This window comes from Cyprinodon tularosa, unplaced genomic scaffold, assembly GCF_016077235.1.
Source record: "Cyprinodon tularosa strain WSP-4 unplaced genomic scaffold, ASM1607723v1 ctg60, whole genome shotgun sequence".
NCBI classification, from domain to species: Eukaryota; Metazoa; Chordata; class Actinopteri; order Cyprinodontiformes; family Cyprinodontidae; genus Cyprinodon; species Cyprinodon tularosa.
Genome location: NW_024039341.1, coordinates 492,371 through 519,819, shown reverse-complemented (window position 1 = coordinate 519,819; position 27,449 = coordinate 492,371). Strand labels below are relative to the sequence as shown.

The following is a 27,449-nucleotide window of genomic DNA, read 5'->3' as shown; positions in this document are numbered from 1 at the left end:
CATGACTTAGGATATAGGTAAATAGCTCTGTACCGCCCTCTGTTGGTAAGTCAGGTGGTTACAGTCATTTAAAATTCAACTGACTGGATAAAAACTACCTGACAATAAGAAATAATTATGAAACCAGCCATAGATGTTAACATATACTTTAATTTAAATAATTGAACATTTTATGACAACAATCTGTTAACACAAGTTTATAAACAATCAACTACATATTCTGTTGGAATTGCAACGCAAACGGAAAACAAAGCGTAATTATAAATTCATGAACATGCCGAGTATGACGCAGCTCTTCCCAAAGGGAGCACTGATGAAGTATAAAATGTAAAAAAGTACAAATAACACAGCATATGCAGCAAATATTTAGAAAAGAGATTAAAACTGCAAATCTGGAATAAAAGTTGATTGTTCTTTAATAAAATGAACCCCCGCCCCAAAAGATTTATCTTATAAATGCAAAAGTTGTGCCTCAAACTGAGACTAGTAGAAAACTCCCAATTATTGGGATGCATTTAGTGTTTTCTATTCTACTTTTAGGGTTTTCTTTTTATGATCCAACAATTAATATTGAAAAATACAATATAGAAGTAGAAAATATGAAAATGTACAGATTTAATTGTAATGTCTTGAAAACGGGCTAAAAGGCCCTTCAGCATTTAAAACGTAGCCGTGTGAGATTTCAAGTCAAACTGAAATGATTAAAAATTGAGAGGAAATGAATCTGTCTTCTTGACTGTCAATACAGAAATGGGAAAAAAAAAGGTAGACCCTTCCAGATTCCATAACTTTCAGAGAGAACAGTAATCCAATGCACTTTATTATCTACATCAGCCATGACTTCAGAGGAGCTTCTTTAGCCGCTCATCAGTCCAATAGTTATATTTTTGTTTCCAAACAATTTAAAGCTCAGTCTTTTACAGTTAATGACAAAAACACCAAAGGTATATGGCTTATCTGGAAGGGTTCCCAGAAGAAAGCTTCTGCTTTCTAAAAAAAAAAAAAAAAAAAAAAAAAAAACACTGCAGCACATCTGGAACAAAACAACTTTGGACAGATGTGGCTAAAGTGTATTTATTTGAGGTATTTGGCCATCATGCATGGTGCCATGTATGGTAAAAAACGACAAATAGCATACAAGCAAAACCACATCATACCAACTGTGGTTCTACAGGCTCCCAAATGAAAGGTTGGACTTCGCCTATGTTCACAGAAATGGATTTTCAGCCAACAGCTGTATGTATCCCGTGCTGCCTGTAAGCTAGATTGTGCTACACAAAATACACATTCCTCATTAGATGAGGGAAAAAAAGGAGAACATGGGACCATATATATGATGGTCAGAAGTAAATTGCTACATGTAAACGGTCAGTATATGTCCTTTCTGATGTGCATGGTATACTGACACTGGAAAAGGGAGATGGGGTAATAGGGGAGCCTTTTTAAAGGCTGCAGCTGATACGGCCTCTTTAAGCTCGTTTAAGCTTGTCGATGTGGAAGGTGAGTTTGAGCGCGGGCCCAAGCTTCAGACCCATGTATTTCATCATAACATCACTGCGCAGTAACAGAAGGGCTTTACCATCAATCTCCTGTAACGCAGAGAGAAAACCATTCATTAGTACCACAGAGATGCTTTTTATTTCTACTAGAAGAAAAATGGGAGTGCAGATCTTCTGTATTAAGGAGTATAAGAGATACCTACATGTTTTCTGAAAAGGTCAGCATGTGGAGCCAGAACTGGGTCACTATCTCGAATATACTGCATGACTTCCTCAACAGTCCAAAGGTTTGGATCCTGACCGCTGGGTCTGGGACTCTCCCGGAAACTGCCTGAACCTAAGAAAGAAAGAAAAAGGCGTAGATTAAGAAAACAAAACAAAGTTGATCAGCTTTCGTGTCAAAAGTCAAATTTGAACAATAATTATGAAATTCTTGGGTAAAGTATCCCTCTTGAAATAAACCAGCTATATGTTATACTAGAAGAAGAAAGGAGGGATGAAGACAGACAGATAAACCCCAAATCGACGTCTTTTACCTTGATACATGTTCATTTCTGTATATTTCAGTATCCAGGAAATACATTGATTTTATTCATTTGATTTTAATAGGTAAAACTCATCCTATACGGATTAACTATGTGTAAAGAGATATACAACTAAATTTATTATACATAAAAAAAGGGAACTGATCAGCCTCATTAGTCAAAAGTACCTTTAAATTAAAAGAAAATGTATTAAACATGCTTTTCCTTAAGCCCACAGTTCTGTATCCATTCTTTTATGTTAAACTTAAATGTTATTAAAATAAGAAAAAGGGAGATTCTAATAAATGAAAGAAAAACAAGGTTTGGAAACACCAGTCGATTGTTTTACTGAATGAATCAAGTTATTGAACTACATGAATTTTAAATGTTTTTATTTATTAAAACTGTATCCATGTATGTTTATTTCTTTTAAATCTGGTGATAACAGCTAAAACTAAATCATTTTACAGATCACTGAATGCTGAATAAGAAAAAAAAGTACAGTGAACCTTTGCTATAAAGCGGTTCAACTTTCACGACCTCAATGTTTCATGGATTTGCATTGTGTTGTGTTCTGCATTCTGATTGGCTAAACAGTCTCCACGCTTCTTCTCCAACTGTGTGTCAATAATGTTACGGTTTAATATTTTAATATACATGTACGTAAAACAGATTGCCAAATTTAAGTTTGCAAATTTTCTCCAAAACCCATAATGTCAACAAATTATTATAATTGATTTATGATCAATATTATATGAGGAAATGCATAAGATAATGAATTTCACAATGTTAAACAGGCTGAATGTTGTTTGCTTGTTTTTTTCACCTGCAGAGCTGTTATGATGAAGCAGTTTGGAGGGAGATCTAAGGCCAGGCGTCAGTCCTGGACAGTTTGGAGAAAGTGGGATTTTCTTTAAGTGCTCCGATCCTGAAACGCTATTCTCACCTGAGGAGGAAAAAAACAAAAAGAATTTAAAAATAAGAAAAAGGCCTGAAAGCTGTAGAGTCAATAAGACTACGGAGAGTTTTTCACAGTGATATTGGTCCAACATTCAGGGGTTTAAGTGTGTGCTATAGCCTTAAGTAAAAGAGCAGGACCTTTTAAGGAGTTATTACCCTTATAGAGAAAACTCTTCAAATATTCCATTAGCTTAATTAAAGTCTAAGGAAATTGAAAGATGATTAAATGATTAACCTCCTGCTCTAAAATGTAATACCACTCTTTCCCAAGCTATGAGCTACAGTTTAACTACCTCCTTTTTATATATGATCATTTCAAGTTTTACTAGACCAGCCAAAGCAGTCATTTTTTAATTAAAATCTTTACATAAATGCAGAGCACTGAGAATTCGGTGCCATTTAATATGTACAAAACCTACTTATCTGAGACGTTCCATCCATTGAGAATATAAAAAATCTCAAGTACAAAGGCAGGAAACCACTCTAGAATGATTGGAAAGAAATAGGTATACCACTGAGCCATATTAAATGCTAAACGGACTGAACTGATATTGCTTTTTTCTTTTACTTGCAATCATTTTGTATACAGGAAACATGAGGTTTTCAATCTGTATTTAGAAATACAAAACAAAATCAATGACCAAGTCAATTTAACCTACATGTAAAAGATTGAATGAAAGCATCTACTTCCTATAGAGAGAAAGGTTCAATATAAATAATACATATCTGGAAAAAAAAAGCCAACAGAACCGAAAGAACCAAACTTTGTCCTTATTTTAAAAGCATTAACAGCAGCTTCAAATCACAGTCTAGAAGTGCAAAATTATAGTATATAACATATAATTACATCCATAAAAAAAACTCAGTTTTATCAATATAAGTAATAACAGTGCATTAGATGGGCTGGCACATGAAACATACAAAGAAAGTCCCCTGCTTGACTAAATAACAATAATAATAGGTAGTGCATACCATCAGCAGATAGCCTTGGGAGCTTAGCTAGTTTCTGAGACAGAGGTCCGTTGACGTCCTGATGGAAGCGCTTTGTGCCTTTGCCTGGGCCAGCGGTCAGGGAGTCACCGAAACCTCTCCTCTCTGAAATCAGCACATATGGAGGAGCAAAGATCAACAGCTAAGGCAGAGGCTATCATTGCACAATAGAAGCCCTGATAAAGACACAATTAAGCTGACCAGATGTTATTTTTTGCCGGTGAAGTGTAAAAACATTGGCCGAATGGGTCAGCGTCTCCCCAATTAGTGAACAATGCTGGTAGAGCAATGTCAATAACAAGCAGGGAAGGCCAGAGAGAAAAAGCTTTTAGAAAGTCTGTGATCTAATAAGGTAGAATTCCTTTGCTATTCTTGTTTCACTGATAAATGCTCTAAGAGTCAAAGCACAGATACATAACATGGGGCAGATGTTTGTACAGTTGTGAGGCTTTAAATCAGTAATATTTGTGTCCTGTAATATTGTGTCGTGCATGTGTGGATGGCATCTGGATATCATGTTTTATTATAGTTCATCATATTATAATTCATCTGTCTGTGTGTTCCACAAAGCAAAGCAGGAAAAACAAGTGGAACCAGTTTAACTGCTTTAATTTACTAATATTTTCATTACAATCAGTAAAACACAAGCTTTCAAACAAAAGCAAATCTACAATGCTGTGAAATACAAACTGGGGAAAAAAGCTGATGATGAGAAGCAAACGAACCCTAATCGGTGTTGCTGCCAAATGATTTTATACCTATGAAGCTAAATTATTTTTGGTCAAAGGAGCATGACTGATTTTCAGAACCGAGGATCTGCAAAGTAAAGCTAAACAGATGTTTTACTAATTTCTGTCAAGCAGATCGCAAGCAGATCTTGTTCACTTTTTACTTTCTGCCTACAACTGTCAGCAGTTCTGAAATGTTCAAATTAGAGATGCACCGATCCAGCTTTTTTCATCCGATACCTCAGCTTAGCGCATCGGCCGATACCGCCCCGGTTCCACTGTTGAAAACATTAGCCATATATCTAAGCATATGATTGAAGGCTTTCGCCTTTACATAAACATTGTTACACAATCTATATATTTCTGTCACCATAGAGTTGCTGGTCAGTGTTTTCTGTCCCAGTAAGTTGTGTTACACAAAGCTGTTATAATGCTATTACATTTATTTCTAACAAAACAGTTTTTTATTGTACGAATGGCTACAAAAAGTCTGAAACCAGAAGGACACCCGAGTCTTCTGAGGATCTTTGCACAAAAAGGAAATTGCAGAAACGGAAGGTTAATGGTTGCTTACTCTTCCGCTTTTTGATAGGGGCTGATAAACATGTTCTGTATGTGGTTTCAATTAGTGGTGTTGATAATTAGAAGAAGAGTTGTACTCCTAACCTGTTTTCTTATCCTTCAAATTTTACCATTTTAACTTCTTATCTATAAAATTCACTCTCTGGTTGAAGGTTTCAGATATTTTTATAAAGTCTAGATGTCAAAACCCCAAAAAAGAGAGCCAATACAGAGAGAAAAGCAGATCTGACCTGCAGAGTATGACTGACTGTCATAGTGAACGCCTCCTCGTGCCACAGGCTGGCTGCCGAACAAAGCGTCGCAGTGAAGGTTGTGACAGAGTTTTTCCAAGAAACGGAGGACGTATGTGACGCTACTGACAGTGGGGAGGGTCAGAGTGTGCTGCTGCTGGTCAAAGAATGCTGGAAAATACAACCAGGTGGATAAAACAATGTAGTTAACAACCCATTCTCTTTACACTTTATTAACATTAAATTGACTTTTATACTCCAAACATGACCCAGTTAAGCCTCAAGAAGCAGATCTGTTCTACAAGTTAAATGTTTCAATGTGCTTGGGAATGGAACACTGAATAAAAAAACAAACAAAAAAACAATAAAGCTCCAAAACAAAAACTGAAAAGAGTGAAAATATTTCCCTTTCCTGGTCCAGCTCTCACCTGAAATGACCTCTCCTCCCTGTCCCGACTTGAGACAGGAGAAAACTGTAGCCTGGTTGTGAGCGGAGTCCACACAAGCCTGAACACACTGCTGCAGCACCGAGGAGGCCCGACCCGGACCGAAGTGGTCTGGGAGCTGCTGGACGCGCCGCAGATCTAGATGGGGTCCCATGTTACCGTACTTATTTAGATACACACAAACTTTAAGAGAGAGAGAAAAAAAACAAAAACAAAGATCTTGATGATTATTAAATCATAAAAAAAAAAAAGAAAAATTATTTTCCTGTTGAGATGGATGAATTATAGAACATTTACACCACCTGGGAGTTGTTGGCTGTAAATTATTTGTTTAAATAACACTTGTTAGGCTACATTCACACTGCAGGCCTAAATGCTCTATTCTGATTTTTTTTATGAAATCCGACATTTTCAAATATATGCGACCTGTATGTGATCTCCAGTGTGAACTGCATTCATACAACGTAAGCGTAGAGGTCACAATGGCGTCACAAGCAAGCGTGCTCTGTGTTTACGAAAGTAAACATGGATGGCAGTGCTGGAGCTCGTCTAGCGATCTTTCCCAACCTTAAAAACTCAATCTTTTCAAGATGGTTTAACATAAACACTACTCTCCGCATTATCGTCCACCATGGTTGTTATTTTCTTAGCACTTCTGCATAGCAAGACCCAGAATAAGGACCTTTGTCAGGTATTAATGGCGTACCGGTAGGATAAATGCGACCTGGCCGTTTTGAAATGATCAGATTCGTATCGGATTCAGGACCACTTAGCCAAGTGGCCTGATTGGAAAACATCTGATCTGTGTTGTTCAGACTGCCATGAAAAGATCAGATCCAGGTCGCATATGAGCAAAAAAAAAAAAAAAAAATTAGAATGGGGTCACTTCAGGCTGCTGTGTGAGCATAGCTTTAGAGCAGGGTACTTTATTACTTTTGAAGGCTGAGCATGCTGCTATTAAGCCACTTATCTCCCCTGTAGTTTCTAGAGAAACCCCAACGTTTCCAAATAAAGTTTGGTGGGAGCTGGCAGTAGCGCTACAAAATGCTGCGGTGAACATTTCATTTGGGACATAAAAATTCTGCATGTTCAGGTATAAAAAAACAACTTGGTATTTTTTTGTTACATCTGTAAACCAAAGCTCAAGGCTGTACCGGATATTTTCACTTGATCAACAGCACAATACCACCTAGTAATACACAACCAAAATCAGGGCTGAAGGATTTTGCCAAAAATATCAAAATATTTATTATTTTCAACCAAAATTGAAATTTTACTTCCAATTTCCTTTGCACTAACCACAAGCATGTAGATGTGTCACTCTAAGGTTTTAGTTTTTTATTACCTTGAATGTTTGCTTGTCCAGAGTCCAGTTTTACAGGACTTTACTGTAACCTTTGTTTGGAAAGTGCTTACTTCTACTTGCATGCATAGATCTGCCACTAGCTTCGAGTTCCTTTTTTTCTTTTTTGTTATAAGCAGGGCAACAACTTAACTTACTCCTGTCCCTCAATGAAAACAAAAAACCCCAAAACTTCAGAATTGCTTCCCAAAGGCAACAGAGGCAATGCCTTGGTTTGCTACTAAGGTAACAGGTTAACCAGCTGCATCTGCTTCCAGTGTTAGACTCTTAAATTTCAAGGCCGACCCTCTGAAGTGAAGGCTTCTAGATGGCTTAAAAGGCGCAGTATGTTTTATGAGATAAGCTGAGCATGTCCATCAACTCTTGTCTATTTAACATCCTAGATTTCACATTATAGAATACCAAGAAAAATCTCCCCTCTGAATGTAAGACAGGTTTAAAAACAGGTTATGGATGCAGCTAAAACAACAGCTAGGAAGACAACAGATGCAGAGTGAAAGAAATATCTTCATCTGGGGTATGATTAGCACAACATAAGATATGTAGTTATGAACTAATAATCCCCCCCAAAAATATCAAGTTAATATCAGGAACTGAAGCGTATCTGAAATATACAATATTAATAAACAAAAAACTAAATGACAATTATTAGCCTTATATTTTCAGTCATTACCACTGTTTTACCTGTAGGAGCTTGCAGTGCAGAGTTGGGGATGGTGGCATTATCTTGGGGTACAGTACTGGTGTCAGGCTCTGGAGTGCTGCTGGTGGGAGACGTTGGGACAGGATTGGGTAGCACACGAGGTTTTCTCTGTTTAAGATAACAAATATTACACCATTTGAGTCACCTATTAGAACTTTTATTTGCAAAATGTTTTCTATCACAAGTGACTGCCTCATGATCTCACTTTTAAATAGCTATAAAACAACCATCTATAATATTGGATCTTTGTGATCTAAAGATCTAATTTAAAAATGAACACCTTGCTGCCGGGCTTGGGCCCTCTTTTCTTTGGGATCTTGATTGATTCAGCCTGGGCCTCCTGCAGAGCAATCCTCTGTGCCCAACTGGCAAGAAATCCTCTTCTGGTTCTCCCTGGTCCTGTCACTGGCCGTCCAGGTCCGGTCAGGGCCTCCCCAAACCAGCCATCTCTCTTTCCCCATCCCAGCTGCAAATACAGAACAAAGGTCAGGGCCCCAACTTAACTACTCCCGTCCCTTAATGAAAGAAAAGCCCCAAAACTTCAGAGTTGCATAACAAAGGCAACCGAAGCAATACCTGGTGTTGCTACTAAGACAAAACAGGTTAAGCAGCTGCATCCAGAAGCTGTTTTTACTGTCTTACATTGAGGGGGCTGAGATTCTTTGGTATAAATCTAGGACATTAAATAGACGAGACTTAATGGACATGCTCAGCTTATCTCAATAAAACTGTTGCTGCTTAAAAGCCGTCCAAAAGCCTTTACTTCAGAGGGTCGGCTGACAAATTAAGAGTCTAAAACAGGAAGCAGATCTTTACATTTTAAAGCTGCCAGTCAGGAAGAGAAATCCCCAAACTTTACCAGATATTTAAAATGAATAATGCAATATAGCAACAAGTAAAACCTTTAAAAAAAGTTTTTTTTTTTTTATAAAGTCCCAAAAAATAAACCACAAATGTATTGAAATCACCTTTTTGTCTTTTTTTTTTTTAACAAAATAAAAGTTCCACAAATAACAGGCCATTATTTCATTGTATGATCTACATCCAATCAACAGTAAGGTCTTAATATTGAACAATAATGTTTAATAATGTTTAATGGACCCTGAGAGTGGTTTGAGTGGCAGAAACATGTCACAATATCTTCATGCATTAATAGATCACTACTACTGTACTGCCCACCTCCTGCCTACCTTACTGCCCGGCTTAGGTCCTCGTTTCTTGGGGATTTTAATGGGCTCCAAATCCTTCCCTGGCTGGATGCTTTGTGATACCAAAGCAGAAGCTTTCTGACTCCAGGAGCCGGTGATTTTTGTTTTCCTGCGCCCGGGCTTACGGCCTCTCTGACCAGGAGGCCTCCCCACCGTCGGGGTGGGATTCATCGCTGGGTTTTCTACACTACCCTCTGTCAGAGGACCAAGGCTCTTTGGCAGCACAGCTGAAAAGACAGAGATTGATAAACAACGTATGGTTAATATAAAAATCATTGCAATATAATAAATCCCATCAAAAGGAGTTTAAAAACCATCTTTAGCTGAATATATTAAGAGATCCATGACTCAAAGATTTATAAACCCCCCAAACTCTTCAGTTTAATCGCAGCAATTAACCCTGAACATAAAGCCCGCCACACATAAAACCGGATGCAACTGACATCTCACACACAGATGGTCTTTGTGTTTTTCTGAATTAAGGAGCAGCCAAGGAGCCATTTGAGACACAGCAGTCACATACAGGTGCTGGTCATAAAATTAGAATATCATGAAAAAGTAGATTGATTTCAGTAATTCCATTTAAAAAGTGAAACTTGTATATTATATTCATACATTACATACAAACTCATATATTTCAGATGTTTATTTTGTTTAATTTTGATGATTACAAATGACAACAAATGAAAATCTCAAATTCATCATATCAGAAAATTAGAATATTGTGAAAAGGTTCAAAATTGATGGCCCCTGGTGCCACACTCTAATCAGCTAATTAACTCAAACCACCTGCAAAAGCCTTTAAATGGTCTTTCAGTCTAGTTCTATAGGCTACACAATCATGGGGAAGACTGCTGACTTGACAGTTGTCCAAAAGACGACCATCGACACCTTGCACAAGGAGGGCAAGACACAAAAGGTCATCGCTAAAGAGGCTGGCTGTTCACAGAGCTCAGTGTCCAAGCACATTAATAGAGAGGCGAAGGGAAGGAAAAGATGTGGTCGAAAAAAGTGTACAAGCAAGAGAGATAACCGCACCCTGGAGAGGATTGTGAAACAAAACCCATTCAAAAATGTGGGGGAGATTCACAAAGAGTGGACTGCAGCTGGAGTGAGTGCTTCAAGAACCACCACACACAGACGTATGAAAGACATGGGTTTCTGCTGTCGCATTCCTTGTGTCAAGCCACTCTTGAACCACAGACAGCGTCAGAAGCGTCTTGCTTGGGCTAAAGAGAAACAGGACCAAAGTCATGTTCTCTGATGAAAGTAAATTTTGCATTTCCTTTGGAAATCAAGGTCCCAGAGTCTGGAGGAAAAGAAGAGAGGCACTTCATCCACGTTGCTTGAAGTCCAGTGTAAAGTTTCCACAGTCAGTGATGGTTTGGGGTGCCATGTCATCTGCTGGTGTTGGTCCATTGTGTTTTCTGAGGTCCAGGGTCAACGCAGCCACATACCAGGAAGTTTTAGAGCACTTCATGCTTCCTGCAGCTGACCAACTTTTTGGAGATGCAGATTTCATTTTCCAACAGGACTTGGCACCTGCACACAGTGCCAAAGCTATCAGTACCTGGTTGAAGGACCATGGTATCCCTGTTCTTAATTGGCCAGCAAACTCTCCTGACCTTAACCCCATAGAAAATCTATGGGGTATTGTGAAGAAGAAGATGCAATACACCAGACCCAACAATTCAGAAGAGCTAAAAGCCACTATTAGAGCAACCTGGGCTATCATAACACCTGAGCAGTGCCACAGACTGATCGACTCCATGCCACGCCGCATTGCTGCAGTAATACAGGCCAAAGGAGGCCCAACTAAATACTGAGTGCTGTACATGCTCATACTTTTCATGTTCATACTTTTCAGTTGGCCAACATTTCTATAAATCCTTTGTTTTTATTGGTCTTCAGTAATATTCTAATTTTCTGATATGATGAATTTGAGATTTTCATTTGTTGTCATTTGTAATCATCAACATTAAACAAAATAAACATCTGAAATATATGAGTTTGTATGTAATGTATGAATATAATATACAAGTTTCACTTTTTAAATGGAATTACTGAAATCAATCTACTTTTTCATGATATTCTAATTTTATGACCAGCACCTGTATTCATTTGAAAAACGTACAAACATGTGCTTTGTTACTAAAACATTCAGAGATGATCCAAGAAGCCAGCTTATGGGTCGTCAATAGAGGCTTTGAAGCCAATCCCCTGGGAATTTCTGCAGGACATTAGTGGATGTAAGACAAAGGCAGCTAAAGTCCCATATAACTGTATGTAGAGTAGAGCCCGACAGAATAAAACTTCAGCCGGGCACGATTCTGTTCCCCTGCCCTCCGTTCCTGAGGGCTGTGCTGCTCTGCGCTGCCCCTACCCTCAGTGAGCTCTCTTTCCACCGCCCCTCCCTGCAAAATCTCTTTGTGAAATAAAAATCATTTTAAAAGAAAACTAAGATTATCACATTGTGTCCCATAACACTTCATGCAGGTTGGACTGGGGCTCATAAATTCAGAAGTTAATGTTTTCATTACATCAATTTTTAAAAGGATCAAACTTATGTATTTAGTTTTAATCCTGTCCGTATGTTTTAAAAGCTGCAGCATTGCCACATTAACCTAGTTTAGCCTCTTGTGTTCAGTGGAGGAGGGAACTTTTCAGCTGCATGTAAATATGGCAAATTTATATTTCTAAGGTGTTCTGGTGAATAAGTCTTAAAGATTAATCAGATAAAAAAAATAAATAAATAAATAAATAAAAAAACACCTCCCATTAGCTTACCGTATATGTTATCTCTTTAAGCTTTATGCAGCCACTTGCTTTCATTTTTAAATGCTCAACCGTAAAGTGAAATCTAATTAGCAAAATACAATGCAAAATAATGTATATATATCAATTTCACAGGCAGAGGGGAATATTTAGGTGTGGAGCCACTTCACGAGGGATGTAACTGCAGTGTTAAAGTTATTAATGGCTCCAGCATCAGCTAGTTAAAAAAAAAAAAAAAAAAAAATCTGAGGCAATACCTTAATCAGCACCACAAAAATATATTGTATTTATAGTCTTATGTGACATTGCTCAAATTAAACTTGCTTATATTAATTCCATAGTTCTATTTTCATTTTATTTGTCTTGAATTACATTTTATGTTATGAGAAGTTGAGTTGGACTAAAGTTGAACAGCACATATCCCATGTATGTCCATGTGTTTTTTTTTACATTCTGGCTGATATATGTCTGATATCAGTCAGTATATCAGATATCAGTTTTTAAAGCCTCCAATATCGATATTGGCCTTCAAAATTCCACATCAGTTGGGCTCTTGTTTATAGTTCTTCTTTCTTCTCTGTAATATCGGTTTCTTGGACTGTGAAGAACTGATAAAAATAGACAATATGATTAATCTGACATAAAAAACAAAGATATAACAGCTGTGCATCTCCAATCTAAAAAAAAATAAAAAATAGATCTGTCTGCCTTCCTTCTAGATCATTCTCCATGTACGTAATGCATCACTACTCTAGGTGGTGTTGTCGTTTTCAAAGCACCTGATCCTGTTCAGCAGTGCAGCACAAAAGGTCAAGTAAAAGTAAACTCAGTCAGACTTCCTCTCCTGAGGCCGTCTCAGAAATGACCTTGCACAAAGTCCACTTGAAACTGGACGCTTCTTGTCATGGAGAGTCAAAAGGTAAAGCACGTAGAAAAGAGCAACACGTTACATCAGGACGCTCTGGTGATCTTTGAAGCTCCACTTTTTTCATGAAGAGTCACAGCAAATGAACAAATCAGTGCGCGGCTGTTTAATAGGTCTGGAAAGTGAAAAAAAAAAAAGTAGGACCAGCATAAATTAAAAAAATAAAATACCAAAAAGTTTTAAATTTCAACTCAATCAATCATCTGCCTCTAGCAGAGAATAATTAAAGAGGAAAAGGTTTCCCATTTTGACCAGAAGTCAGAGAGTTGGGGGCATTTGGGCCTCATTTATCAAAACCTCGGAAAGATTCAAGAGCGAAAAATTTCACTTGTGATTTATGACATGTTGCATGTGGCGGCTGTTTCTAATACAAATTAAGATCCTGCAAATATTGTACATGTGATTTTAATGTCATACATGACAAAAAGACACATTTTAACAGGTATAACTGATAAGTTCTGATGGAGGTTCTGTCTGTTGACAGCTTTGAAACCCCACTACACTACAGAGCATCATATCGAGCATCACTGTTAGGTGCTATACTTTATACCCTTAGAGGTCTAGCTTCACAGTGACCCTAAACTGTGTGGCCTCCTGCCTGCAAAGGACCAAGACCTGCAGGTTGTCATTCTGGAATGCACTTCTAGATTTTTCTATACTATAATCAAATTTTTTGCAAAAATAAAATCACCTCCAAATGGGCATTTTTTTCCCATTTGCTGTTATTTGTTTTAAATCACAAAAAGGTTTTTAAGTCATCATTGCGATGATCAGTTGTGCATAATGTCATTTAAAAAAATAAACAGTTTAGTGATAAAACTACATTTAATGCCATTGGTGTCCTGAAATAGTACGAGTCATGATCCAGAAGATCCAGAGGAATACCATCGCAATCAGTCAATATTGTAAAAAATATTTCCTGTTTTAGGAGCCTAAAGGCTTCTTTTTACTATCCTCCATCTTATCGGCAGTCTACTATATAATTGAGGCTATTGTAATGAGACATCTTTGTTTAGTGCTAAGGAACTTTTTAACAAAATAGCTTCTGGGGCTTTACGACATCAGTACAATAAAATTGCAATATGGGTAATAATTGCAATAACTTTTTTTCCCCCTTTGTCTGAGCTTTAGCTCTCAGCCAGTAAGATACATTTTAAATGTAGGTGTAAGGAACAGTAAATCCAGATACATAATTGGCTTGCAGAGTTCATGGCATATAGAATATTATAGCCTATTAAATATTGCATCTAAGCAGATCTTTAGGATTGCGAGAATGCATATAATGAAATTATAATTGTGACTGTAGCTCATATTACTGTGCATTGCAGTTCTATGAGCAACATATAATCTGAAATCAGGAACTGCTGAACATCATTTTGCCCTAGTATGAACTCAAACTGCAGACATGGTTCGATTTCACTGCTGTTAATGCAAACCTGTGTACACAATATGATAGTTACCATGGGATAAAAATAGATTTATCTGGAAAGGAGAATGAAAATGACCTTACATTAAAATTTCCCCTTTATCCAGTTAATAAATGCAGACAAGGAAACATAAAGAAGAGTTCTACATTAGAAAAACACCCACCATTCAGTATTTCTGAAAAATAAAAAATCTGTACAAAAAAGCTGTTTTTCAAATATAGCCCCCATATGGTGGTTATCCTGCCAAGCTGTTTTTATTTACATCTCAGCAACGTGTTTTAATAGAAAGTGCTGCATCTGGTTTCATCCAGCGGGACAACTTTGTTGTAATTTCATAATAAGTGTGTCAACCATCTTAATGCCCCTCAAAGATTCTTTTTCCCTGTGTTACCAGCAGGATTTGTATTTGCTCATATATTAGATATTGGAATAAGAATTTTTTACTTTGATGGTTCTATCTGCTGCTTACAGGCAGTCATATTAAAAAAAATAGGTTTTTGTCACCAGATAAGCATTTAACACAGGGCTCAGTAAAACCAATTTTGTGAAATTAAAATGATATCAATTTGTTGGGATGAAGGAAAATCTAAAATTAAAATAAGAATTGGATACATATATACACCTTTATATTTTCTGCAAAAATCTTCATTGACTCTGCTGGTTGCTCTGTAAAACCTCGAACTCAATGCTGTTCCTGACATTTTGAATTGAAAAAGCTTCCTGGATGGGAAGCAAAACGTCTTCAACCTTGGAAACAAAAAATCCAGTGGATTGTTGTTTTAACTTTTTTTGGAATGACTATGACCTGGAAGACTGAGAATCCTACCTAGCTGCTAACTAAGGAATCGATTTTCTGTATAAACAGTAGGCTCTATTGAGGAAATCCTTATATTGGTTAGCACTCGGCTAACATAGTGTACAGCACTGTAGCTAAGCTACTTTAGCTAACACAGAAGCAGAACATTCATTGCAAATTGTGACTACAAGCTAAAGCATTTGAAAGAAAAATCACAGTTAACTTTTAGGCGAGCAGTAGCTGATGTATTGCTAAAAAAAAAATGTTCTGCCTTTGCAGTCTTTTTATTAAACAACAAATACAAATGAAACGTCATGTGAAAACGTTTGTGGGATAACTCTAGATGATATATCCATTTTACAGCCACGGCTCTAGTCGGTGCCAACTACTCTTGTTAATCTAACTCCCTCTTGCTGCTTCTTCTTTTTACTAAGCTGTAAGGTCCAGTTACAGATCATGTGACTCTTTTGATGTGAAAAAAAAAGCATTTCCATTGCAGCTTTGCAAAGCATAAGAATTTCGCTACAACCTAAAAACCACCCAGTCGAAGCGTAAAACTTTGTATCCAAAATTGGGAGTTTTTACAAAATTGCAATGCTTTCATTTAGCAAATGTATTTTCATAAATACAATTCGCAGTTTGACGGCTAAAGAAAATACACCTAGTGCGCCTGTGGCAATAATCTTTTAATAACATGTCAGCTTGCAACATGTCATTTATGCACAGCTGCTATAATGAGTTGCAGAAGCTCTGCCTTAAACATTAGACACAAAAAGAACAGACACAACAAAAAAAAAACTTCCCATTGATGAGCATTAGATAACTACAGTCAATTTGCTTATTAGCTGTTAGTATGAGATATTTCCTGTTAGCTCGCTCTTCCTACGGATAATTTCCTCATCTTTCATGTCGAAATTTTAAAACAGCCTCTTGAAAATAAAAGCAATTGCATAATAACGTTAATAACCTTAAAGGACAAAGAGCTTTGGTATCAAACAGTATTAGTAAAAGTAGATATTCGGATTCAGGTATTGAGTTAGGAAGTAAAAATGTGATAGATGCATTCCGAGTAACAGATGGATACAAAAGAAAATTCCTAACTTACGATCGCCTTGAATTTCTAGGACTTTAATTACCAGCAAAAACAAAAGCTTCAGTCAACTGTGACAATGGATTGAAAATAATCTCCAACTTCTCTCCGTGAACTCACTCTTCCTTTGATGATGGCAGAATTTAAATCAGAGCCTCGACACATAAAAGAGCCCACATTTAACGCTTAAGACGAGCTAAACAAATTGTGCACTTTACCATCAGACTTGGCAAAACTTCAAGAATGTGTGCTTTGCATACAGAAACAACCAAAGAGAGACAAAAACGAAGGAAACGAGGAATAGTAAAGATTTCTGCCAAAGAATGCACCTATGGGCCTAAACACATGCAATTAAACACACTACACAAACAAAAATGCACCGACATTCAGCCTGGATCGACCACAGGCAGATTCAGGAGGGATATAGCTACATTCATTAGCACAAGTCTTGGCCTGTGGGTCTGTATTTAATAAACGCTTTTACACAGCAGCACCAATCAATGCAAAGGCCGTCTGCAGGCTGCTGCTTTTCAGGAGGGACCAGCAGCAAGAGAGGAAGAAAATCACCTGATTGATCCCCGAATGAGCAAATTCCTGGTAACATGTTTAAAGGTGTAAAGAGCTTGAGGTTACAATGAATTGTACGTTTTAAATACAGCCGAATGAATGCATAACAAGAAACCTCTTGTCTAGCTCCTCCTTCAAGAGCTTTGAGTTCATCGAGTTCACAGTGACTCCACTGCCAGCATCAGATTACAGGAACATCACTTCTATAAAATAAGAGTTTTATTTTTCACCATTACTTCAGTTGTAGTTTCATTAAATTAACTCACCGCGCTGCTCAAACCAAGCCTGAAAAAGATGTGTCTGTCTGCTCTGATGTCCTCAGATTCACCCTCTCTGGATGCCCGATCCTCTTTTCCCTCTCCTCCTCATTGCTCCTCCTTCCTCTGCTTCGTTTTCTCTCCTCCCACCATCTACTAACAATGTAAACAATCCATATTTCAAGGCGTTCGCATGTCTTTTCTCTTTGCCTCCAACTCCTCTTGTGGGGGGAAACTCTTTCCTAGGTGTTTAATCAGACTGCGGTTGCCAGAGTGCTAGAGAGGCCTGTGGAGGGGCTTGTTTCAAACCACGTCAGCTGGGTGGCTGCCAGACCTTCATAAAACAGAGGAGGGCTGCCTTCAGATTTCACTCCTTCACATGCGGCAGCCTCTACAGGTGAGAAAGGCTCACCCCGTTACAGACAAATCTGGTGTCCCTCCTTCCTTTTGAAGTTTCCCACACGATAAACCGCTTTATGATTGTTTCAAGTCTATGCTGAATATCATGCCTTGAGCTATAAAAAGCCAACATGGCTGCCACTTCTAAAATATTACTGCTTTGAAAAGCCAGGGAATTACCTCATTATACAAGTAATTTATCATGAAGTCCAATGTCATAGGTGCCGCACCGCTTTTCCTCTTTCAGGTGAAAAGCAGAGCCAAAGCCAGGCTTCACAATATAGCAAGGTCATGTGATGAAAAAAATGGAAAGGTAGAATTTCAGTTCAAGGTACTCCTGGTTTTAAGTTTGGATCAGTGAGGCAAAGGATTTCAGAAAGCTGTGTATGAACAAGTTAAAGACAAGTCAGGATATCTGTGCCTCTTCCCAGGAGTGTTAGCATGCTTTCTGTTAACAATTACAGACATTGTTAGATCACAGAACTTTACGGAAGAACAAAGATACTGTATAAGGACATGTAAGGGGATGCACATGCCTCACATGGGCTTACTAAAGGGACTATTTTTCCAGCCAAAGCTTACTGAATTCTATTGACTGTTTTTTTTTGGGGGTTCAACAACAACACAAAAGGCAAAAGCATATCTCTGAGGAGCTTTTCTACTGTAAAAAGCTCATTAAAAAAACTAGATTTTCAGTGAAGTGACATTAAACCTTTTAGACAACTTGAGCCAATGCCAGTTGCTATGATAGTTGCTAATGCACACAGTGCTCTGTTCTGCCCCAGCATATGAATCAAGACAGGAACATATCAATCACAGTGGGACATTAAACATGAGCAAATATAATACAGTAAGAGAACTGTATGACTGAATCAAAGGTGCATATTTCCCTACTATATTAACAACTATGCTGTTAGTTTATCTGGTCTTAAAAGGAACGTGACTTATTTATGTCCCTGTAAAATAATATGGAGGGCCGACACTGATGCATAAATTTCCCAATATATAAACTGTAAGTATATTTGCCTATAGTGAAACAAGGAATGAGCATAAACATTTTAAAATACCTAAAAGACATGAATTTGCTCAAGAAATAACCGTGCCCTTAATAAAAAGAAAGAAATAAGTGAAAAAAATGTTGCAGCAGTATGAAGGTACTGGATTGCTCCCAAGCCAGATGTTGGCTAACGGTTTTAGCACCACAGCAGGGAATTGCATTCTATCTAGTATGAAGAACACCCTATTTGAAAAACGACAATATCAGCTTGCAAACCTTTGTTGCCTGTTTTGGTGAAAACCACCTACTTTCCCTGCTAGGCTGGGTTCTTTGACAAATCACTGTTGCCCCACCATGTGTCATTTTTGGAAAGTGTCCTTAGGCCTTTTAGTCCCCTGTCCTGTCTGGAGGGTGTGTCAGGAGATGCTGAGTGAAAGCTAAGCAGCTAGTCCAACGAGCGATATGCATCAGCTTTTCTATCGCCTAATGTCCAGTCCTGAGCATGAGTGTGTGTAATTGTTAGGGGTGGGGCTCTTAACTGATGTGGTGGGTACCATGCACTGCAAACATTAAAAAGTTACCCTTTAGTCACAACCAAAAATTACTGCAGGGCCATATTGCTGTAACTTGGCTACATCTCCTCGCCTATACAGGTGATCGGCTCAGCTTTTACAATCAGTGGGTAAAATTACAGATTTATTAAAGGCAATCCTACGACACAGTACATTTCAACTAATGCAAAACAACAACTAAGCACAGCTTAGTACAGTGAAGATCACAATCTTTGACCTTTCTAATGCATTTAATGAAAATCCGCCTGACTTATTTTGTCAGAATCTCCAGAAAATTGAGGTGAAACCCTTTACATTTATATAGAAGAGAGTTGGCCTAGTGGTTAGAGAATTGCGCTTGTGCTCTGAGAAGGTTGCAAGTACCTGATCCCCACAGCCTCCACTCAGGGTTCCTGAGCAAAACCCTTAACCCCACACTGCTCCCTGGGCGCCACACAACTGCAGCTTACTGCTCCCCAAGGGGATGGGTCAAATGCAGAGAGTTCATTTCAATGCTCTGTACTTATGACAGTGTAATGACAATAAAAGCTGGGGAAAAAACCCAATCATCTGGATCAAAGAACACCTGAAAAACAAATAGTTTGTAATCTGTCTAACTAGGTAATCATCAACACAGGGAACAAGACTCTCCTCTAGGGCTGCAACTAACAATTATACTTATTGATTAATCTAAAGATCTTTATCTGTAGATAATTTTTCCGATTAATTGATTAATAATCGGATAAAGATTTAAACCAGATGAAAGCAAAACTTTCCCACTTGAGTTCTGGATAGAGCATACTGATAGAATAAAGGTTTTTTTTTTCATTTTAAATGTGAAATATTTATATATTACTGCTGCTCTAAATAGGTTGCTCTATCAGCTAAGGCATATTTTAGAGTCTCCATTATCATCCATTCAATGATTAATCAATTACTAAAATAGTTGAGGATTATTAGTTGAGGAAATAATCGATTAATCACGATTAATCTGATTAACTGTTTCAGCCCTACTCTCATCATTAACACACTGGGTCTTTTTCTCATTTTATACCAATGACCTTCCACAAATGTATTTCAGTCATTCAAATACCTCGCTGCATGCTAATTATATTATTTTTTGTCTGTTCAGAGTCAAAACATGTAAATCTTTAAGCAAATAATTTGTTGCAACAAAATCCTTTAGCAGTTGTTAAAAAAAAATGTTTTTCAGCCCACTCAGCTAGAAGAGATTTAGTTCCATCAAAAACAAACTTTTCTGTATTTTCAATGTATAAATATTGTGTCATTGTCACTTGACCTACAGTGACTAATTAGGAGACCCTGACTTGAAATGGGCCTATAGAAATACTTCACATTTACCTTTTACCAGGGGTGTAAATAATAATCGTTTTGTATCGATGCATCAAATCCAACAGCCGACGATCCGATGCATCGACATGTCCGCAACAGTATCGATTCATTTTTTTAATTTCTTTCTCCAGTCTATTTTTATCCATTTGCTCCTGGATGTAATTCTGACTCCCGTGCTGCGGTGGCACTTAACCTATTTTTTCCTCCTACCTTGCTTTCTTTAGCCACAACCCTCTTTCCACACACACACTTGTGTAAACACAGAGGCATTATTATTCCTCAGTGAATGAGGTTTTCATAGGCCTAGGTAGAGTACAACTTTGCTACTTCTGTTATTTGCAGATGTTTCTCAAATAAAATGCATGACGATATTACAGCTTTCATTGATTTATTTCAAATTTTAAACATTGTCTAGCCTGTAAGGTAAAAAAAAGACCAATTAATCGAATTGAATCGTATCGTGGTGTATTCTTGAGTATCAAGAATAATCTAATCGTTGGGTCAGGAAATTGATAGTGGATCGAATCGCCATGATGGGTGTGATTTACACCCCTACCTTTTACTAAATAACCCCCCCCCCAAGTTTATCAAATAATAATAATAATACAAAATTAAACCCGACTCTTTTATTTTTGCTAGTCTGATTATTTATGGAGGACCATGGTTCCAAGATGAAAGTCTTCCATATAAATATCTTATTATTTATCTCCTTAACTCTGAAAACAAAGAAAAGAAAAGCTCCTTAATAGTTGAGGTCCAAACCTTTTGTGCCAGGTGGCTGAAGGTTGTCTCCAGTCAGGGCGCACCAGCCAACAGGAAATATGTCCCGCGAATCGTAGCGACAGTAGTAATCAAAGGCCCCGCGCCATCCGTCGAAGGTGACCAGCACCTCGACGCCGCGCAGCGCACCAACTGTAGCCGGACAGATGAAGTGTGGATTTTTCCGATCCACCGCCTCCAGCTTCATTCCCACCTGGAAGGAGTTCTGCTCTGGGGAGGGAGGCTCCTGCTAGGAAGGAGAGAAACACAGACAGGGTCAGATAGAGGATATAAAGTCCAGACCATAATGTATCCACTGATCTGAGATCTCAACTCTTATTGAGAAATTTGACCTTTCTATGGACATTTGTTTTATTTTTTATTTTTTAAATGGCAACTTATGTAGGAAGATAAAAAAAATGCCAATTATTGTCTTACTTTCCTACTGAGTATTTAGTAATTCTACATTGGAGGCAGAAGGAAAGCAATGATGAAAGAGAAATGATAGAAAACAGGATTTTACTGATATCAGAAATAGAAAAAAAGTACAGAATTTATGTTTTTATTCTGTTTAACATCTTATATTAATAATCAGTAGCGGCATTGGTGCTAGGGTTATTAAACTTGATGTCAATCTCAGTTTTGACTCCAACATTTCCAAAGAGCTGCCAATATTTCCAAATCAAGTAGATTCCATAACAGAGATAATAAAACTTGCTCTCTCTTGCTTTCCTGCAGCCTCAATAAACCATAGATGTTTTTTAACATGCCGCAGCAAATGCAGGTGCTTCTGAAACCCAAAACATTTCTCTCCATTAATCTTAAATATGTTTGTTATGTGTGTAGTATTCAGTGATTTGAAACATAGTTTTCTAGATCTTCTGACTACCAGTTAGAACTTATCAACATTAAAATGGTCTAATTCCAGTTAGCAGCATCTCCCATCTCTACTTTTAAAACAAGAGATCATGATGAATAAGAAATAACTTTAGCTTGTGCTTCACAATGTTTCTCCTGACTATTTAGAATTTTGAGCTTTGTACAGATACCTTGTGGAAAATGCGAGAGGGAGCCATTTCAGCACCATTTAGCGTTTTCAGCAGAAACATGGGCCAGGAAGACGCATTTAGACGGAAACCTGAAAGAGAAAATGGTTTTAAAGATTGAACGACATCTGCACTGCCTCATTCGATCAATGAATGGCAAACAAGGCCGATAAGAGGCCGAATTAAATTAATAATCAGAAAACCGGGTGAGTTTTAACAAAAGATTGCTTTCTTTTGTACTTTATTCAGCCTGTAAAGAGACAAATATTTCACCTGCTTCAGTTGGTTTCAAGACACTGGTCACAGATTTAATTTTTTTTTTTTTATTTTAAAACCTGAAGGTTTAGTTAATAGGAAGAAGAAAAAAATGATCTACTAATTAAAAGTATCACTGCACAGCAGAAACAAATAGACTAAAGAAGATTGTGGGTTTTTTTCTAAGTCTATACAGAAAGGATTGTGCAGGCTTGTTCATAAACAGAACCATAATGCAGTTACTGACATCTAGAGGACAAACCATAAAAGCCCTGAAAAAGGAAAGGACTTTGTACTTTTACCTAAGGGTGGCTGTAACATCCCTCCGCTCTTTTCACAGCTGCCAATTGGCTGGATCTCAGAGGAATCAACCAGGCGCCAAAAGTCGTTCTTATTGTCCGACCCGTCCAAGCGTAGCCGCAGCCTTGATCCTGTTAGGCCGACGACAGTTGCGATGCAAGTGGACGTGGTGTTCCTCGGATCCTGGGCCTCCAGCTTCATCCCCACTTTAAACTCATTAACTGGAGGCGTTAGACTCTGCATGGTGGTAAGAGACCAGTAAGTTCAGAAGCACAGAAACTTTTCAGAAAAAGTACAAATATTACTATAAAGTTGCGAAATGAGGTCACCTGTTTGAAACATGAAGATGGAGCAGCGGTAGCACCCGTTTCTTTCAAGTATTTCTCCCAGCTGAAGTGCCCTGCTGCAGAACAAAATGCAAATATAAGAGTAAATCTACTGGGCATCCAACAAAAAAAAATACAATATAAAAAACTGAAGCTTCTAGTTAAAATAACATTCATCCGTATAAATATTTATAGAACACGTTATTAGTACCTTGGTACTGTGAAGGCACCCGAGAGGGCCGTCCACTCCGAGCATGCTTGATGATTCGGGCATCTTTCCATTCTATCGCTGCAAAGCAATGATTGCAAAACAAGCTATTTACTAACTGAAGGATAATTTTTAAACATGCTGCTTCTTTATCTAAAATATATAACAAAATTCTACTGAAAATGCATCAGCATGAAAGAAGAAATGCTGCAGCTTACAGTTATCAGACTCCTACCTTTTTGTGGCACAGGTTTCCTCATGCTCCAACAATTCAGACCAGCTAACAACACAGCAGTGCTCTCCACTGTACAGACAAAACGATAAAGCACAACCCACATCATCTAAAGTGGTACTTTAAATAAAAAATAAATAAACCAAATTAAAGTTATGAAACAAAAAAAGAAAATAGAAGAAGTTGTTTCTGTTACAGACATAAAACACTCTCAGCTGCTTTAACCCAGAAACCAACTAAAAGCAAAGAAACATCACAAGAATGACAACTATATTATCATTTAAACATTTCCATTTATAGAAATTAGTATAAGATCACTTTTAGCGGCAAATAACCTGATAAAATGACCAATAATTATTAATTAAACACTTTTTAAATTTAACAGCAACTTTGACTAATATCATTACTGCATCTGTAAATCAAGCATCAGTTCTTTTCATTTCTGGAAGCCAGGGCATCTGGTTTTGAATCCAGCAAACCTTCACCTTAGGGACAGGTCAAGAGGTTTATAAGAAATTTTGCAGCCTTCTGTAACCTCAGTAACGCACCAATGTGCCAATGTATCAGAAATAAAACAGAATACAATTCAACTTTATTGTCATTACACTGTCACAAGTACAAAGCAAAGAAATGTAGTTTGCATCTATCCAGAAGTTATATACAGGGTATAAATATTTATTTACATGTGTACAGAGACCATGTATGTGTTGATTATTAATGGTATATATAAAAAGAGTAATTGTAAGAGGCTATAAGACAAATAAATATGAAAAATACATACAAATTATACAGGAAAGTTAGGATAAATATATATATATATATCATACATAATGGCAGATTATATACAGCTATAGCGGAGAAGTGCGTGCAAGTGGTGTTGTATCTATTATATATATAAAAGGTAAAAGTACATATAATAGAGTCGTCGGCTGCTAAAGTTAATACGTGGATATAAAAATATTAAAATGCAATAAAATAATCAAATTAATACCAGCTTTTAATCTCCCAAATCTATCAATTAGCTTGTAGAAAATGTAATCTCTGAGATTTTACTACAAAGGAACCGATGTGGTGTCTTGAATCAGATCATATAAACTGTCTTACCCTAAAACTTCATAACCGTTGGTCTGCGCTTCGCTTCCCGTTTCAATAGAAGTGCGCCTTTTTTCCACCTCGAAGGGGGATGGCGTCCGACTTAAAGCGACCCGCTCCCTGGAAGCGACAGGAAGATCAGAATCGGTCCTCCGCAGCAGACTCTCACTCCTCTACCTTCAGTCTAACCCTGAGCTTCTTTCTGCTGCTTTTCTCCGTCCGCTCCGCTTCTATAGGGCAGCTATAACGCGGCTGTCACAGCTTTCATTCCCACACATGTATCCAGATATGCTCAGAACACAAAGCCAAACACATGGAAACCTTCCCCTTCGTTTTATGACCTAATTTTACATCTTACTTTTTTATTTAGCGGCAAAAATATATGCTGAGAGCTCGTTCTTACAATTACGGTACTGTTCTTATTAAAAAAACAACAGCGAGTGAAAAACATGCATGCAGTTGGTGGACGCGCATCCTGCAGGATACGCTAAGCACATGCACACAGACATGCCCACTGCCAGGAAAAACAGTCCTAGCATGCTAGCTCTCTGGCCCTATTGCAAATATTAGCATTAGCTAAATAGGAGCCCAGCGGGACCGCCGACTTCATCCAACGGTAATCGGGACCAGAGCTAAGCGGAACCTGAAGCGGGACGCACATCAATTACTCTGAGGAAGTTTACCTTGCTTTGAAACGTGAGAATGGTTTTCAAACGTAGATTTTTAGCGCTTGTCCGCCTTTTTTTTTCAACTAGATGAGGAGGGGGTATTTTGCCAGCATTTCTACTTGGACAGGCAGACAAACAAGCGGACGGAGACATGTACATGAAGTGCAAAACAGCGCCCTCTGGCGGCATCTGGTTGTTATTACAACCTTAAGGACTTGTCTTGAATAACAATGTAATTCCATAGTTTTCAATTAACTAATGTTGATGTGACATTATACGGATTCATATAACATTTATGGTGTAAAAAGTAATGTTTTTTTAGTTGTGTTTTGTGTAAAAGATATAGTGCCTTGTAAAATAACTCTTGAACTTTACTGTTTTTGCATCATTGAAAGCTCATATCCATGCATTCCCTTAGCAAAAAGTAGTATACTTGAAGTAAATTCTATTAAGAATACTTAAGTATAAGTTTAGAAAGTATATTGAACAATGTACTTTTAGTGTAGGCCTACTTGAAGTATTACTTTAGTAATACTTCTTCGAACTAAATTGGGACATTTTTAAGTTTAGTAAAGTATACTTAAAGTATACTTTAGTAAACAATAAAGCAAACAATAGTATAGTCAAGTACACTTGACTATACTATTGTTAAGTATATGAAATATAGTTTAGAATAAGTAAACTCTAAGTGCACTGCCTTATTTTAAGTATGAAAGCAGTGCACTTTTAGTATAAATAATAAACTACTTTTTGCTTAGGGTTTACAAGGTGTTTTAAATGATGCATAGCACTTTACTCATATTAGCACCATGAATTTCACCTCTTATTCTAAAATGCCTAATTAAAATCTGGGGTAACCTACCGCCTTCAAAGGGACCTACTAAATAGAACCCACCTGTGTGCAACTTATCTCAGGAGAAATAGAGATGTTTAGTGGGGCATCAGAGGTTTGTAAGTGGACACTAATAAATAAACATCATCATAAAGACTAGGGGTAAAAAACTGGCCAGTAATAAAGTTGTCCCAAAAGGCTGCAAATGACTCCAAACAGTGAATGGGGTTTAAAACAGCCACAACTAAAATGGATTAGTCAAGATAAAAGGTTAAAGTTTAGACCTAAACCTACCGATAGCCTGTATCATGATTTTAGAACTGTTTTTTTTACAAAAAATGTCCAATTAATCTGAGTCAAATGTCTCCAAAGGGCACGAAACTAAATGCAATTTTTTTTATTTTATTTTTTATAAAAACATATTGAAGCAGTTTGTCATTTTCCTTCCACTTTACAATATAGCACATTTTGACCTGTGGTATGTAAGCACACGGCTCCAATTACTTTTTAATAATGATTGTATCTCTTAATGTTCCTTTCAGATGCTGATATTTTAGAACTTATTTATTTCCTCATGTACTTGTATATTACTCGTAGCCTTAATCCTTTGTTTTCACGAGTCAATATGACACAGCAACGTTATTCATGCTTTCTTCTGTGGGAACTCCAACTCCTAAAAATAAAACATTTATTCTAAATACTTAATAATCAATCTTCATAATAGTTCAAATGTTACAAATGTAGGCAAAGCAAGCAATGCAATTTCCTATTAAGACAAACAGTGTGTTACTTATGATACATGAAACACTGCCTCTCCTCATACATTTCTTTCTGTTGTTTCCATCCAGTATGGTATGAAACCTTTTTGTAACGCATGCTTTAAAACATTAACATTTACTCTATATTTTTCCTGTTAAACAAAGTATTACAACATTGTTTTATACATTTGCTTATTAAATGATTAGAACATAATATTAAAAGGGTGAAATTTGCGCTTACAGCAGTGCAGACACCCACTCTATTTCAGTTTAAACTGTGCTCTATTTTTGCGTTTTAAATTAAAAATGTAGGACATTGTGCTTGAGCTTAATATGAAGAAAAATATGATCATTTACACACAAAGCAGGGTTAGTAATGTCTGTACAGTTACTTTGAGAACACACCTACTATGAGGACAAAGACATGTAAAGTATCACTCTGTGAAACCATACGAAGCTTTAAAGGAATATGACCTTAAAATACAGTAATAAATGCAACGCTCTGCAAATCCAAATCATCTTAAAATATGTTCAAGATAAACTGCAAATGTGTGAAAATTAAAAGTACGCTCCATTTGGTAATATCATGCCAATTATGTGAGG

At 37.3% G+C, this 27,449-nt stretch overlaps 1 protein-coding gene across 3 annotated transcripts; it reads right to left on the bottom strand.

Moving 5' to 3' along the window:
- Positions 1-130: 130 nt before the first annotated feature.
- On the bottom strand, positions 131-25,418 carry LOC119797874 (polycomb protein SCMH1). 3 transcript variants are annotated; one of them, XM_038307112.1, is made up of 17 exons: positions 25,272-25,418; positions 24,601-24,818; positions 23,500-23,568; positions 23,268-23,345; positions 23,060-23,133; positions 22,733-22,967; positions 22,179-22,267; positions 21,133-21,379; positions 9,216-9,460; positions 8,306-8,491; positions 8,007-8,133; positions 5,942-6,142; positions 5,514-5,684; positions 3,956-4,078; positions 2,850-2,969; positions 1,703-1,836; positions 131-1,589 (listed from the first exon to the last, which is right to left on the bottom strand). In XM_038307112.1, the coding sequence occupies exons 3-17, from the start codon at positions 23,522-23,524 to the stop codon at positions 1,470-1,472; spliced, it is 2,175 nt and encodes a 724-aa protein (XP_038163040.1). In that variant the 5' UTR covers positions 23,525-23,568; positions 24,601-24,818; positions 25,272-25,418; the 3' UTR covers positions 131-1,469. The 3 variants fall into 3 exon arrangements, with proteins under 3 accessions (XP_038163040.1, XP_038163042.1, XP_038163041.1); XM_038307114.1 differs by having other exon boundaries at positions 21,133-21,376; XM_038307113.1 differs by having other exon boundaries at positions 24,601-24,708.
- Positions 25,419-27,449: the final 2,031 nt, after the last annotated feature.

Coding starts and splice junctions, on each gene's coding strand:
- LOC119797874 (XM_038307112.1), bottom strand. CDS start 23,524: ATGAGGAAACCTGTGCCACAAAAAG. Junction 2,970..3,955: donor CCCAAGGCTATCTGCTGATG/GTATGCACTACC, acceptor TTTCCTCCTCAG/GTGAGAATAGCGTTTCAGGA. Junction 1,837..2,849: donor TCATCATAACAGCTCTGCAG/GTGAAAAAAACA, acceptor TTTCTTTCTTAG/GTTCAGGCAGTTTCCGGGAG.